Source organism: Seriola lalandi, unplaced genomic scaffold (assembly GCF_002814215.2).
Source record: "Seriola lalandi dorsalis isolate HSWRI2012SDOR001 ecotype SW California unplaced genomic scaffold, Sedor1 jcf7180002054947, whole genome shotgun sequence".
NCBI classification, from domain to species: Eukaryota; Metazoa; Chordata; class Actinopteri; order Carangiformes; family Carangidae; genus Seriola; species Seriola lalandi.
In genome coordinates, this window is record NW_019525498.1 from 916,167 (window position 1) to 933,355 (window position 17,189).

The window sequence follows — 17,189 nt, forward strand, 5'->3', positions numbered from 1 at the left end:
TTCTTTGTTCAAACCTGCATCAGTCAGTATTTTTATACTGACAAAGACAACATGTAATGTGAGAAACTCACAGAGAATTACCACCAACTCTGCAGCTCTCTGGAGCTTTTCAGCCTCTTTTAGTTCACAGCTGACTGTCGTGTTCAGTCTCTGCGCTCTCATTAAACTCATTTCCAGCAAACAAGTCAGCGACCAGCTGGTGAAGAACGAATATCATCCTCTGAAATAAACACAACGCCGACGTTGATATGATGAACTTGATGAACTTGTTAACAAACACTTGCTTATTTCCACCTCCAGCACAGACAGAGCGTCATGATCATCCTATTGGAGCTGTGTTTGTGTCGACCTGTTGTCTCCATGTCCACTACTCCCTCTCTTTTAGCTCTGTTTCTGGTGGTCACCACTTCCTGAGCGAAACATCTGGCTCTTTAGCTGCTGAATGCTCCACTATGTTCACCAGCTGCTCTCTGCTTGTGTCAGTCCGCTGTTGAAATGGACGGTTGGTTTATAAAAGCTTATTTGATGAAAATTGCTGCTGCTGGACACAAAGTTTGTGACAGCAGTGACACTAAAGCATTATTGTAAAGTTGTGAACTGCAGAGCTGATCATTCTGAATATCCGTCCTGCCCTGTTCCACATACATGTGGTCATTGAATCTGCAGCTTTAAGTAACATATTTAATGCATTTTACTTGTAATGGATTATTTCCGCTTTGTGGTGTTGCTCCTTTAAGGATCTAAATACTTCTGCCACTGACACGTATGGTCAAGTGGAGACACCAGTGTTAAATGTGTATGTTTTATCTCGATCTGCAACAAAGACTTTGCTGAAACATAATCGGCCTCCTCTGAGGAAAAAGCAGCACTTCTCTTCTCTGCTGCTCACCTCTCATCTTCATCACTATTATTCCAGCCCTATGATGTTCTGTACAGTCCCACGGTGTATTGGTGGATTTGACATATAGACCTAATTACCCAGTCTATTTGAATGTGTTTGTGATCTACGCTCTCTGCCTCCAACTCATCTGTGGAGAATATTACAAGACAAAGCTTATTGAGTGTGAGATGCATACAAAGAAGCGCGGCTGTGACTTATTATAAGATGCTGCTTTGTGTTTTATCACTCACATAAAAAAAAGATATCATTAGACATCATTGGGCTGCAGCTGTAAAGTGAATGAGGGTCTTAAAGCATTTTTACCATAGTCTTGCTGGAGTGTGCACTGTACCTCCAAAAAAGAGTCGGCCCACACAGGGGTCCCACTCTTTTCTAAAGATCAGGAATCACAACATTCACCAATATGTTCCTGTTCGTTATTATAAATTAAAATAAGTGCAGTCTATACATATCTATGAAATCATCTCTTACATGCTTAATTAATTATGAACTTATGAAAAAATGAATAAAATTCATAATAAATGTCATAATTATTAACTTATAACCTGAATCACTTTTGTCTTGAGAATCATTCAAAGTTGAATTAGCTAAGAGGATTTACTGTCACACTTTAGCCCCTTTACTAGTAAGGCTCAGGGTTAGGTTACACTAGTAACAGGAAGTAACGAGGTTAACCACACCCACTGAAAACTACCGTTACAACAGTTAAACATGTCAAGTCATATTATGATTTGTTTTACGTGAGCGACGCTTCATTGGGTGTAAAGTGATGCTAACAAAGATGCTAGCAAAGTTAAAACAGGCGTTAGCGAGTATTTAGCCGGTGTCTAGCTAACATACAGTTCAGCTCCCCTTCATTGTACTGACCCTGACTTCACATTTATTATCATACAACTCTCAGCAATGAACCAACACACATTTGAAGTTGAATCACAAACCTTAAACCTTTAGCTAAAGGCAAAACAAGCTAGCAAGCTACTGAAGCAAACATGCTAACCCGAAATTCAACAGTTTAAAACAAGTTGAGAAGACTACGTTCATCTATTAAAAACTACCACAGTTAGCAGCCATTAGTGACTTACATACATTTAAAGAATGAGTTAAACTCTTCAGAGTTTCAGTCCATTCAAAATACTGTCATCCATAAACTAGCATTTAAAGTTCAGCATGATCCTGAACATAACTTTGCTCCAAATAGGAATAATTATAAAATTAAAAAAAATAATTTTCCAGGACATCACAATATGTTCCAGGACACCTGAATAAATTCTACAGATCGCCAGATTACAAATTCCTGAACTGACGGACTAATTAAAGGGCGGAAGTATCCATCTCTCTTGGAGACCAACACACGTCACAACAACACCGTACCTGGTTCAACGTCCAGAGAGTGGGTGTCGATCTGGATGTGCAGGTTCTTGGCGGCGGCGGAGCAGAACTCCTCCAGGACGCAGTGCACGGCCTCTGTGATGTTGTACGGCACCGACTTGGCGAACTTCATCTTGCTGTTGACGACCACGCTGCCCTTCCTGAAGTTGAGGATCTCCAGTTTCTTGAAGCCCGTCAGGTTGGCCTGCAGGAACGGCAGCAGCTGCAGACAGAAGCAGAGGGTTTCTGTTCGTGTCGTCCCTGAGGCCACATGGGAGCTCAGAGGAATGAACCTGTTAAACATTTGACAGTTAATTTGATTTTAACGACCAAGTGTTTGTTTTTATTCGTCACATCGCCTCATCTGTCAAACATGAGAAGCTCCGTAACTGATTCACAAAAGGAATACATTAATTAATCAGTTATTTTGAGGTTACAAAACCTTTACAAAAGGACAGAAACTACGGAAACAAAACGGCTCCATTGAAAACAAAGAGAAGAAAAAAAACTTCTAAATGCACTTTGGAGGTGATTAAATTGTCTTATCATGAATTCCACTTCATCTCTTCTGCGTAAACTGAGCGAGATCATAAATAACTCAATGCTTCCACTGTTTGGCAACGACATACAAATCACACTTTATACCTGACTGACATGAAAACTGATTCTTCATGTTAATACCTGGAATTTCTTTCCATAAATCAACAGATGTATTTGTTTTTTCTTGGCGTGTTACCATGGTCTTTGATAAGTTGTACGACAACAGAGTGGCTTTGAATCACAGGAACATCTCAGATAAGGAGCTGCTCAGGAGGAAGAGTTACTCCTCAGTGAGCTGGACGTTAAAGAATCACAGTCTTTCACCAGACACTTGAGGACAGATTAAAGTAATATTTTCAAGCCTGGTACTGGCAATTTCTTTTTTTGTGATTTGTGTGAACTGTCCCTGAACTTTTTAGCATCACCAAAAGAAAGCTGCTAAATAAATAAAGTTATATCATCCTTTACATCCGCAGTCCGTGCGTGGGCAGGTTGACACAAACTCTGCTATTAATACAATAAATACTGAATGCATCGTACATCTAAACCTATAAAGTGATTTCACACACTGCGATGTTCAGGCGTTAGACATAACTCACTATCCAAATATGTTATTATTTTATTTCTTTGTTTATTTTTACATCACGTGGATGTTGGATTGTCCTGAGGGTTTTGTTCCGTCATATGATGTAGAGTTTGTTAAGGTGGAATGAGGATTCTACTGAATATCATCTCATATAAATCTGCCTCCCAGCACCGAGTCAGACAGCTGCGTATCAGCGGGTTCATCTCAATAAACTCAAACAAACAAACAACTGCAACAAAGCCAGTGGCATGAAGTTAGCATCTAAACAACACTGGTTTATACATCAGTAAACAACCAGAGGAATTAATGCTATTTCACAAAATCTGAGACTGAGCCTCCTGCTACACACGCCATCTTAACTGTGTGTGTGTGTGTGTGTGTGTGTGTCTCTGTGTGTGTGTGTGTGTGTGTGTGTGTGTGTGTGTGTGTGTGTGTCCTGCGATGATAAATACATTTATAGTTTGTTCTGGCAGCGGCTAACGCTGATGTGATTATGTGTGTTGTTGTTTACTGAGCGGACGGAGTTAGACGACGACTTCCGCGTCCATCTGTTCTTCTTCTTCACTTATTCCTTGCGTCATCCAGGACATCATCTTTCAAAGTCCAGGTAAACTCACACACACACACACACACACACACACACTCTCCAAAGAGCCTCGGAGGTGACACATTTCTCAACAGCACAATTAAACAGAAAAAAAAAACCAAAACAAATTCTGTTTCTCTAATACCCATATGCTCACACATAATTACCTCTATTGATGCCGTTAACAAAACTGTTCAGCCAAATGAAGGAAAAATGTGGCTCTCTTAAGGATTTAGAGCTGTATTTTAGTTTTTTACGAGGCAATATATTCTATTCATGTGATAATTACTGTGTTCCAGTGTTCGAATTAATTTTATACTGCTGTCAGTGATTATAGTGGCAGCCCTGAGGACACAGGGAAAGGGCAGGACACTGACTTTATCCTTCAAATGCATCCGGTTTCATTAAACCATGAAACAGGAAGTGGCTCAGCAGAACTCATCCATGTGAGATGGATGGTTCTAGAGGCTTGCTCTTCTTCTCTGAATTGTTGATCATTTCATTCAGTTATGGGAGTTATGGGAGACGTGAGTGAAAGCTCTGCAGGCTGGCTCGCTGACTCGTGGACCACAGTCATTAGCTCAGTCACAAACAGGACCATAAATTCACACAGCGTCTCAAAACTGTCTAGAAAAAGTTTTTACTCCGACAGAGGAGGCTGAATAAAACCGAACAGTCACACAGATATAATAAGCAACAATTAGCTTTCTCCATTTTGAACTCTTCGGCTCTCTGTTCCCTCAGAAGGTCAGACTGTCACAACAGTTTTCTACTGGTCAACAAACTCACAGCTCAAACTTCACTCAACTCCAAGTGAAAACTCTGTCTGGATTTACTTCACCAGCTCAAGTGAATCCACTAATTGCAGCAAGTCCATTGAAATGACCCGGTTCTGCTCTGAGACGTCAGTGTTTTAATGCCGGTTCCAGTTAGTGGTTGGATTGTTAAAACGGTGCCATATCACTGTGTTCAGATCTGCTTGATGAGAAAATAACATGGAGTGGAGGCGAATAATGCAAGGACATGAAGCGAAGCAGCACTTCACAGGACACATTATAATGGTAGAAGAACACATTATCGTCTTCATGCTACGCTCAGTTGAGGTTCGTTTCCCTGTTAACTCTTTTGATAATGCAACATAAAGCTTCTGTATTGTTTCTATGGTTACCTGCAACCTAATATGCAAATGGGTGACGCCAACACCTGAACTAATGGACGAAGAAACATACAAATGCAAATGCTTCAGTGCAGAGAACAATGAACAGCTGAAAATGATGTGACTCATTTGTCCTTCAGTCACCTGATGTGAACCTGTAGAATCCATTCCCCTTCATTTGTCACCTGTCTGTGTCTTATGCATCGTGATGAACCTTTGTGGATATATAATGAACACAGTGACTGATTCAAACTAAAATAAAAATGTACGGAAACACCTGTTCCTTGTGTTTAAACCGATACCACAATGCATCACTGCATCAAAGCTGGAGTCCTTGACATCTTTCCACCTGTCGCTCTACTATATACTATATATAACTATACTTCAGCTTTGCTTTCTATCCTTTTCTGATGCAGACAGATGAAAATATCCGTGATTAAAACACAAGCCAAGCAGAGACATTTACAGGCTCCAGACCTGATAATTCAACTTTGCATTTCAGCCTCAGCAGATCTGAAGCGAACGGCTCTTCATCTTCATTTGTTCCAACTGGTGCAGATGATCATTAGGTCTCTCTGATTTATTTCAGTGCCGTTATCATGTTAAGAACATGTGCTGAGGCTCACAGGGACACACACCTTAAAGATTTTTTTTATTTTTTTTTATTGAGTGGAGGCTTGCTGACCGTCCGCAATCTTTCTTAATATTCACAACTGGGAGTTTCACCACCTTCTAATGACGGCCACTGGGAGCATCCCGGTGCGACTTGTTTACTGCTGAATTATTGCTGTTTGAGAGGTTCGATTGGAAAACATATCTTTAACAGAGACAAGGCTTCGCAGCAGCCAGTGGAAACAAGCGTTATTTGTCAAGGAAGGATGGATGAGTCCCTGTACAGAAATACAGCTTCTCGTTTAATGCTCAAACACTCACAGCAGAGACGTCGAATGTTCATGTCACAGTCAATGTGTTTTTCTGGAAACAAGAGAAAATGTTTAAAGCAGCAGACGTGTGGAAACTCGACCGCAGTTTAAAACGTTCTACTTCAATGATGTGCTCAGTCTGTCCCTGTAACTAGCATGAGTTGTACTGTAGAAAGCTGATGATATGGACAAACAGAACTTCATGACGAAAACAGAAGATGTAACCTTCTATTAAAATACACTCAGTTGTCAATTTATTAGGTACATCTGCTTAAAGCTAATTCAGTGTTGAGGTAAGTTTAGAGACACGTGATGAACCTGTATGAGGCAGGTTGTGCTGCTGGTTAAGTGCGGTGTGTTACACTGAGGTATTTCCATTACAAGGTTTTTCTCCTTTGTTATTATAAATGGACTGAACATATTTGGAAAAAAAAACTCTCACTTAGGTGAAACATAATAAATAACAGCAGCACAAACTAATGACCATGAAGATGAATCATCACATCTCTATTGTAAAATAAACCTTACAACCTTCATGAAGGAGAGTTCACTGCAGGGCTGTTGCATTAGACTGCATCAGTTTTAGCTAGCTGTTCCTAATAAACTGGACATTGTATATTTTATATACACACATGATCCCAAAACTGTTATCACACTGGTAGCCAGGACATTGCAGTGCACTATGCTTTGATTCTGTTTTAAAGCTGAAAAGATGAAAGCCTCTTTTGATTCTCGATCAATCATTTCAGTCATTTTTTCAAACAACAGGACGAGGAGTCTCTGTGAGCCTGCACTTCTGTATTTTACTCTGAGCTAAATGCTAACGTCAGGGTGCTAACGTGATCACAATGACAACGCTAACATGCTGATCTTAACCAGGTATAATGGTGTAATGGTCCTCAGCTTGGGCTTTAGGAAATTGTGTGATTATTGTGAAGGCGGCAGTGAGGTGGAAAACAAGACAACATTACAGAACACACAGAAAACAACAACAAAAGAGAAAATACAACATTCACAAAAACGTGTTTTTGTTTATGTTGTTGCGTCTTAAGTTTTAACATTTAAAAAAAAAACTAAAACGTTTTGTCCAATGTTGTTGTGTTGATAGACACAACAATTGATTGATTAATAAATAATAATAAATAATCAGACTAATTAATAATCAAAATAAACTCAAGTTGTTGATAGAAATAGATGTTTTCCTGTTTTTTTTTGATGGAGAAAATCTGATTTTAAAAATAATAAAAATGCAGCTGAGTTCAGACAACAAAAAGCTTCTGACCACGCAGAGAAACCACAGCGCTGCCAGTCTGATCCAAACGATTCAAATCCGCTGAGCGCAGGCAGCCAAAAGGGCATTGACATTACACTGCTGCCTGGCTGCTAATTGAAGAGATTTACAAACTTGTTAAGGGAGGGTTGCTAATCAGCGCTGCATTTAAAAAAAAAAAAAAAAAGACGAAACGAAATCACCTGATAAAAGCGGCAGAGAGCGGAGTTAAGCTCCTTTCTTGAGATGCTATTTGATCTTAAACTTTGATAGTTGCTCATGAAAGGTTACACTGATTTCATGTGGCATATTTAACGCCACAAACAGCTGCAGCATGTTAGTATTTCTCTCATAAAGAGCAAATGCACAGTGGCGTCATCTCCTATTTATGACTATATTCCCGTGGCGTGTTCTTCCTGGCTCATTAATTAAGCAGAGACATTGTTTGTAATAAAATAAAAGTCAGTATTGTACCTGCCTGAGCTTGAAATTATTCTCTCACTTCTGTTCATCCAAAAACCATCAAAACACATCCATTCACAACAAAACAAGCTGCGGGTCTGACTCTGAGGGCTTCTGCAGAATGAAAACAAAGACACAAAGGAACAGGGCCGCTGCTCCTGTTCATTAATTGTCTGCGAGTTTCTGTCGAGTCGTAATGAAAATGAAAGGGAAAGGTCACACACTCGCCAAGCTTAATTGTCAGAAGCTTTACCACAGGGACTGGTTTTCTTTACCGTCACAAGACTCAATGCAGACGACAGAAAACTCAATATTTGTGCTCGTAATATCCTCAATAAATTAAATATTAAATATTGTGAATCGAGCTTGGTGAAGAGGCTATAATCTGTACTTATAATAATAATAATGCATCAAATAAGGAAAACTGTGAAAGAAGTCTGTGATAGTGATGAAGTTGCAGAGAGTTATCAGCTGAATCTGCAGCTCCCCTCTGCAAACACAGCTTTATATAGTGAGTTTCAGCTCACAGTGTATCTGTCTGGACCACATCTGTCCTGTCTGTTTTCTCTCACCACTCTAATAGGGTCGTTTTCAGTGGCAGCAGACAGATGTTTCTCGGAAATGAGCTAGCTAAAAATTTAGGGAAATTTAGATTACTTTTGCCGCCAGGTTCTGTAAATAGCCAATGTAAAAAAAAAATGAAGCAGTGATACTAAACAAATCTCACTATCAAAAAGAAAGATGTTTAAGGCTGTGACGCCTGCAGGGTTCATACATGTATAAAGTGTATGAAAACTTTACAGGAAACAACTAGGAAACAATTAAAACTTTAAATGCTGCTAAGTTGAATTTTACACGACTTTCAACCCTATTTCACTTGAGATTGTAAAAACTAGTTGAACAACAAAAGGATTTAATTGATCATGTAAAATAAAGCCAAAACATTATGAATACTCACAAATGGAGCGAATATCACTGATATTTGTTTGATGTGGGCGAAAGGTGCAGGTGTAAAAACCTGAGAAATTTAACAAGGGTCAAATTGTTATGGTTCATGGGGTGCTCCAAGTCATACTGCCCAAAGAGGTACACACCAAGAACCAGCAATGGGGTGTTGGGGGGGCTGCACTGGAACAACTCGGATCCAGGGCAGCTCCACCTCTTTTGGACTTCAAGGATCCCATAGGACACCTTCAGAGGTCTTGCAGAGTCCATGCTATTGTCTAAGTTTTGGCGGGAAGCATATTAGGCAAGGTTCTGGCTCAGCAGTGTATTTCACAATTCAATATGGGGCCCTTTTATAGTTCAGATTATCTAAGTTTCACCAGAAACTGTAGAGTACTCAAGGTTTTTGTTTTCCTACTCACCACATCTAAGAAGGTGTTCTCCAGGGATCTGTACTCGGACGACGTCTTGTTGAAGAGGTCCTCAGAGAAGTCCATGTTGGTGACTCGCAGGCTGAAGAACACCACCAGCTCCCGGCCCTGGCTGGCGGTGGTCATGGATGGCGTGGTCAGGTATCTCACTGGAGGCGGTGCTGTGACACTGACGGTGGTGCGTTCCTCGCCCGCTGATTCAAAACCACTCCCCTCATTCGGCAGCTCGTTCGCCCCTGTGGCCGCCACGTCCGTTTGGTCCAGCTCCGTGGCCAAGTCTTTTACAGCCTCGTCGATGATGTCTTCGGTCGCGGCCGGTGGGTTGGTTGGTGAGTCCTCTAAGTCTTCATCGATGATGACGGCTGGCTCACTTTGCTCGGGCTCTGCCTCCAGCTCTGTGCCGTCATCCTCCGAGGACTCAGGAGCAGAGGAGATTACAGATTGCTCCGCTACCTCAAAGAGTCCAAAGTCTACAGTCGGGCTGGGTGAGGACACTTCAGACACGTCAACAGAAGTTGCCGGAGGTGTAGGGAAGGATTCTGCAACTGGTGCTGCCGTCACACTGATGTCTCTCTCTGAGGAAGAATCACTTTCTTGTGTCTCCTCCGGCAAGTCTTCTGTGACTTCTTTGCCCTCTGTTGTGTGTTGCCTGTCTGGAGCTGTCACCTCTTTGAAATGTCAGGCAAAAAGGATGAATTAAGTCATGGGTGCTCTCAAAGGATTTCCACAGATTACAAAAAATGTGCCTGCCAAGTGAATTATACATAATACATTCAAAATACTTCATGCTGAATTTCAAGTTTGAATCCCCATTTTGCATTTTGAGATAATTCTCTAGAGATTGTTCTTTAGTATCTGAAATTAGCCAAAATCCATCCTGTTTTTGCTATGATTCAAATAACAAGGTAGAGCATCAAGCACGCGGCCTTAAAAATAGAACATTAATGCATCAGAGCATCTGTAATTATCTGCTGTAATTTCAGTGCACAACTCTATTAACATAATTCACTGCCTTTAATCACATCATAATTCATCATATTGCTCTGCACAGCAACTGATGGCTGCTCACCTGCAATAACAGAGGTTGTTTCAAACTGTAGATCACTTAGGGCTGCTTCCGTCGTCGTGACAACACCCGAGTCACTCTCCACCTGAGAGTCAACGCTGTCGACGTCCTCCTCGATGTAAAAATCATCGATGACAGGATACTCATGACCAGAATCTCCAACATCTTCTACAGAGGAATGGGTGTCTATTGGTATGACGGGTAAATTATCTTCTTCTAATGGGCGACGATAGTCGGGTTCAAAAGGTTGCAGGAACTCGTTATCCTCAACAATCTGAACAGTATCATCTCCAAAGTGAGGATCTTCCATGCTGTCAAAGGGTTGAAGGATTTTAATTGATTCTGCTGGTGGCTCAATAACATCTTCATTAGGTTCTGGTTCTAAAATCTCAACGATTCCCTCCTCTGGATTCAGTTCTGGTACTTCAACGCCCTCCCCTTCTGGTTCTGGCACTTCAACTACTACCTCGTCTGTTGATTCTGGCTCTGAAACTCCAGGCAGCTCTTCCGCTGGCAGTAAAGCCTCATCTATGCCTTCCTCTGGTTCTGATGCATCCTCTGGTTCTGATGCATCCTCTGGTTCTGATGCATCCTCTGGCTTTGATACAACCTCTGGCTTTGATGCGTCCTCTGGTTCTGATGCATCCTCTGGCTCTGATACAACCTCTGGCTCTGATGCGTCCTCTGGTTCTGATGTGTTCTCTGGTTCTGATGCATCCTCTGGCTCTGATACAACCTCTGGCTCTGATGCGTCCTCTGGTTCTGATGTGTTCTCTGGTTCTGATGCGTCCTCTGGCTCTGATGCGTCCTCTGGTTCTGATACATCCTCTGGTTCTGATACATCCTCTGGAGCTGGATTCTCAACTACCTCCTCTTGTTCTGATGCATCCTCTGGTTCTGATGCGTCCTCTGGTTCTGATGCATCTTCTGGCTCTGGTGCATCCTCTGGCTCTGATACATCCTCTGGTTCTGATACATCCTCTGGAGCTGGATTCTCAACTACCTCCTCTTGTTCTGATGCGTCCTCTGGCTCTGATGCGTCCTCTGGTTCTGATACATCCTCTGGTTCTGATGCGTCCTCTGGCTCTGATACATCCTCTGGCTCTGATACATCCTCTGGTTCTGATGCGTCCTCTGGTTCTGATGCGTCCTCTGGCTCTAATGCGTCCTCTGGTTCTGATGCATCCTCTGGTTCTGATACATCCTCTGGAGCTGGATTCTCAACTACCTCCTCTTGTTCTGCCTCTTCTGACGGAAGTTGTGGCTGTGAAATGTCCACTGGCTCGTCGTATGGTTCTGGAGATGCAACCACTTCTTCCTCCGGGTTTACATCCTCAACTACATCCTCCTCTGATTGAGGGACTTCAGGTAAATCTGGTATTTCATCTGAATCTTTCCCCAGTTCTGGTTCTGGAGTAAGCTCTACAACCTCTATCACTTCCCCCGGTTCTCCTTGCTCCTCTTCTGGTTCTGCAGTGTCACCTTCAGTAAAATGGCTTTCCCCTTCTGGTGCTAATTCTGGTTCCGGTTCTGGTTCCATTGAGTCAACTACACCTTCATCTGGCGCTGGAGCAACAACAACTTCCTCAGCTTCTTCTGAAATCTCCACCACTTCCTCCTCTGTTTCTGCAGCATCATCCTCTGGTGCTGGAACCTCAACAACCTCTTCTTCTACTGCTATTGGTTTCACAACATCAACTGCTTTTTCCTCAAGCACTTCTGCTTCTGGTTCAGAAACTTCAGGTTCTGTTTCCTCAGAAACATGAACCATCTCTTCCTCTGGTTCTGAGACCTCTTCAGCTACATCCCCGGGTTCTGACTCTTCGTTTGGCTCTGGTGGTTGTTCTGAAACCTCAGACACATCATTATCAGGCTCTGGAGCTGAATGCGACACATCGATTAAACCTTCTTCTTCAACTTCAGCTATTTCCTCATTTGGTTGCAGAACTTCAACTCCCTTTTCCTCTCCTTCTTCTGTCATAACCTCTATTTGGCTATTGTCTGGTTCTGCTTCTGGTTCAGATTCTTCTGGCTCAGAAACCTGAACTGGTTCTGACATTTCAAGGTCCTTCTCCTCCATTCCTGGAACTTCAACTTCCATTTCATTTGGCTCCTCTTCAGGTTCTATCACATGCTTTTCCTCTGGTTCTGACACTTCAGCTTGTTCAGGTGTCGGCTGCAAAACCTCAAGTGCTTCTTCATCAGTTTTGACTTCTAACTCTCCCTCTGGTTCTAGTAGTTCAACTTCAGTTTCCGACTCGGAAACATTCTGTTCCTCTGTTTCTGAAACATCATCAGAGTCATAAGTTTCATGGGCGCCCAAATCAAACTCCTCGTCATCTGGAAGAGAGTTTACTTCTTCATCTTCTTGAAGATTCACTGTCGGCTCAGTGGGCGGCTGGCCTGTGATGGCTGAGAGTGTTGTGATTGGTTGTCCCAAGTCAGACAAATCCTCTCCTGCAAAAACTGTAGTTAACAAAATCTGTGTAGTTGGGGTAAGCTGAACAACATCCAAACCAGGATTCCCGCTGTCCACATCAAGAGGAATCAGGTCTTCCTCAGATATCACGTTCGGAGACAGACCGAAATCTGGAGCATCTGTCTCCAGGTTGAGGATCACAGAGGGGGTCGGGATGTAGTCTCTCACAAGTTCTCCAGTTTCATCGTGATGAATAGTTTCAACCTCATGTGTAATGATCAGCAATTCTTCCTCCTCCCCTTCATCATTCGGTGCCTCGGGTTCACTCTCATAAATAGCCTCAGACTCATCAGTAATTTCCTCTGAGGCCGGTGGATGATCACTGCTCTCTGACAACCCACCAGTCACTGCTGTCGTCTCATCATCCGGGACAGCCGTGGGATCCAGCAGGGTCACCAGGGCATTTTCCTTCTCCATGGGGGTGAGAGGAACCACCGGCCGAGGTTTATCAACCTCCGGCTCATCGGTGAAAACTTCAAACTCGTTGTGTGAGTCAGGCTCACTGGACTGTGGAGACATGAATACACAGCATGGCATGATGAATAAGATAAAAAAAACAAAGATATTTGATGCTTAAGTATTGAAAAACTCTGATAATTATATTGTTTAAAGGCTCAAAACTCGTTATTTTTGGGTCCCTCATGTTCTGTCTGATTTCCTTCAGAGGAGACAGTTCTTAACTATAAATTCTTAGAAATGTTTCGAGAAAGAATTATGTAATGTCGTACTAATTACAGGGAGGTTTGAGACAGTGTATAACTGATATACTTATATTAATTAGTTCCAGACTGCTCACAAAACCACTTTAAGTAAATGCACAAGAACATAAAACATAAAAACTTAAATATTTCTACAAAGACAAAATTAATTAAACACGGAGAACTGCATTTCCAACAATAAATTAATATCTGGTTGAGTTCAAGAAGATCTTGGGTTACTTTTTCCAGTCATAAAGATTTTAGAAGACCTTTCAAGGAAATTCCTACAGGAATCTACACAATAATCTAAATTGATTGCATCTTTTTCCCCTACAAATAATAACAAATCATATTAGGAAATAATTAAGAAATTACAGGACCTATGAAATAGTGCATTACCTTTTTCAAATGTGCATTAAGCAATTTTTCTACTCAAACAATAAATTAAATGACTCCATGTAATGTGAAAGTGTCACTTTGTGTGAGAACCAACACCAAATCTGCAGCTTTAAGTGTCTGTTAGCATTGTTTAGCTCATTGCTCAGCTTCAGTTTCCCTTATTTTAACTGAGGGTCTCAGGATACATCATGTTATATGCCATTCTCATCTTTATTTCTCAATTTAAGACGTGCACATTAGAGCATTTTTTTTTTTTTAAATTCCTATATAACAACTAACAACTTCTTATCTGAATCTAGTTCCAGTAGCATTAGCAAAGCATCTTACCTCATTCACCACTTCTACTACCTCTACTGAGGAGGTTGAGGTCAGTGCCGGAAGAAGGATTGCCTCTGTCACAAAAAAAGAAAAAGAAAAAGATTTTTATATACATGAGTTACATCAAATACCATAAATTATTCAAATTTTCCCTTTAGCTTGCTGTAGTGGATAGTATATTCAGAGAGTTCTCACATGCAGCAAACCCATATGTTTTACAGTATTTTACACTTACCATCCACTTAGATGTTAAAAAAGAAGCGACACTAATCTCTGTGAGGAGACTACCTGGTTCGAAGTTAAGCGAGTCCAGATCGATGGGCAGCGAAGCCTCTTCACGCAGAGCCTTGGTCACCATTTCCCTGAGGCGGGAGCCAGCCGGCGACTCCGGTGTGCGGGTCGCCGTCTCTGAATTCTCAGAGTTGATTTTGGGTGAATTAACCTCAAAGACGAGAGAGTAGTGCACAGAGATTCCTCCGGGCCTGAAAAGGAAATATTACCTCTGACTTAGCATTGACGGCTCCAATTCTTCACTCTAACTGTATTGATCAACTAATCTATATCAACCCTCTGCAGTGAAAATCTCACCTATTGTTCCTTTAATTCTTTGATTTATAATAAAAAGGTCCAATTTGTCAATGTCACAAGTCCTGAAAATGTTAATGTTTCTCTGGATTCTGAGTTTCAGCACGAGCTGCAGAGGGACGACCTCGGTTCAACGCACAATTGGCAAAGGTAATCATAAGGCGTGTGTGTGTGCTGCAGTAAGAAGTGGCACTTTTAAAATGCCACGCATGAACATCTATAGCTATATTTCAAACAAAAATAAAAAAAGAAGAAGAAGAAGAAAAGAAAAGACAGAATCCATCAGAACTACATCAATATTCTGCACAGCTATTGTCATCAGGAGAGAAGAAGCTGATTTCCTCGATGTGACTCATTAGAATGGCAGTGATGTGAATTTCCTTGCTTTTGTGTGGACCGATGTCTGCCAAACAAAAGCACTCCTTCATTAGGTTGCAGTGGCTGTTCTGTGTCTAAAACGTCCAGCGCATCACTTTATTCCAAACTCAGACAGCTCTTTGTCTGAAGTGGAGCTGATTGCGTCCCGTATCTGTAAACACACCACTCTCCTCCTCTCTATATGTGGCTGCTATCCTGGATTTTACTGTCCTCTCATCCACTTCATGGATCGCTTTATAGGAGATTTTTGAAGTTGTGAGTATTTGCTTCAGTGTGCCGTTGCCTCATTTTTCTAATTTGTGACTGGCAGGATGCGTCTACACCCACTTACTTACTGTTGAAAATCCCACCACCTGTTGCCAGTCATGTCGTCACCTTGCATCTAATTTGAGCTTTTCTTTGTTCTTGTTTTTCTGCTCTGATGCAGTCAGTGGAGGCACATGGCTGCAGCCCACACGTGAGAGGCTTTGTAACTTCTCAAGTGAGCTATTCTTCTGGGGAGATCAGCCTCCCTGACAACAACGAAAAAAGCTTTTGTCTTTTTTACGCATTCACCTACATTTCAAAATCATTACCTTTTATCTGACTTATGAAGCAGGGCTCCTCGGGGCATGTTTTCTCTACTTCTTTGTCTGGTTTCCAAACTTCGCCTACTGCTTCCTTTTACTACACGGTGCCAACTGAAGTCTCAACAAATCAACAACTGTTAAAATACTTACAATGACTCAAATGTGAAAGCGGTCGCTCGCACTGATGAAAAGCATTTTTAGCCTCTTTTAGCTTCTTTTACTGTCTTGGTTCAGTCTCAGTGTTTCCAGCAGCAGCAGCAGCTGTTTTCATTAAAACCCACTGTACATCTGCAGCTTCATTAAGTAGTTTAGGGAGAAGACAAACTCCACAGCAAGTTGGCCAAACTGCTCCGACATATTATAAACCATTCACCCATTTACACGTCCAAGCAAGACTTGGATGATCATCCCACTGCAGCTGTGTTTGTGCCATCATCTGCAGGAAAGTGAACAAAGTAAATCCTTGAATACTCCATCACCATTAAATTCAGACTTCAACCTGCAGTAAGTGATTGTTTGGCCACTTGGTAAATTTAAAAAACACACAGCAGTTCCAGAGCAACGTGATCATGTGGAGTGGCGTTAGCGTCCACCTGTCCACCAGTGTTCCCTCTCTCTCTTTTAGCTCTGTGTTTGGTCTCCACCAGCTCCTGAGGGAAATATCTGTCTGTTTAGCTGCTGAATGCTCCAGGATGTTCAGCAGCTGCTCTGACTGTGTCTGTCTGCAGGTAGTGGACAGTGGGAACTGCGGTAATGCTGAGACTAAATCAAAACAGGAGAGTTTCAGGCCATAAAGCTAAAACACTGAGCTGAGGGAAGGTGTTAAAGTTCTTTAGGTCCGTGTTGTTACTATAGGGTTAGAAAAATTGATAAGTGCACTTCTGTCCACACTGCAGTAAAAAAAACTACTTGATTTGACAAAGACAGAATAAAGTGCATGATGAATAAAAAAATAAATAAATCACTTATTCTTTTGCCCAAATGTGTAAATATCCTCGGAGGCTTAATTATGTTGTCACCAAACGTATTATTATTATTAATAAAATGAGTGAGTGAGTGAGTGAGTGAGTGAGTGAGTGAGTGAGTGCTGGAGTCTGGCAGACAAAGGAAGGAGTTGTTGTGAATCCTTCATAAGATTAGAGGACGAGCCCCCGCTGAGGCCTCGCCATCATGTTATTGGCCGTGACAGCGCCAGACACCACAGGGGAAGGCAAATTAATGAGTGGGGGGGGGGGCAGTGTGACAATTACTGTATCCACAAGTCTTTGTGTTTCACTCCTCACCTGCCTTCTCTGATAATGAGAGGAAAGGCCGAGAGCTCTAACGAACTTTGGAAAAAACAAAAAAACAGGATACGTTTCGTTTTAACCTTCAACTAAAAAGGGATTCACAAATATCTTCTGGTCTCAGCAGTTATTTGGTCCTTGTGCTCACTTCTACTTTCGTATTGAACTGTGTGGACAGTGTTGGGTAAAACAACCCCCCCCCCCCCCCCCCTTTGTCCATCTGACTCGGATCCGAATAAATGC

The 17,189-nt window shown here is 41.8% G+C and overlaps 1 protein-coding gene across 1 annotated transcript in view; it reads right to left on the reverse strand.

The window, feature by feature from the left end:
* The window catches only part of LOC111645220 (uncharacterized), a 45,764-nt gene that overhangs the window by 12,860 nt on the left and 15,715 nt on the right, over positions 1-17,189 (reverse strand). Inside the window, exons 9-13 of the mRNA XM_087170409.1 lie at positions 14,417-14,610; positions 14,147-14,202; positions 10,238-13,220; positions 9,160-9,836; positions 2,273-2,492 (exon numbers count right to left, since the gene is read on the reverse strand). Of these exons, the coding sequence (XP_087026535.1) occupies positions 2,273-2,492; positions 9,160-9,836; positions 10,238-13,220; positions 14,147-14,202; positions 14,417-14,610 (4,130 nt within the window). The remainder of the gene's footprint in view (positions 1-2,272; positions 2,493-9,159; positions 9,837-10,237; positions 13,221-14,146; positions 14,203-14,416; positions 14,611-17,189) is intronic.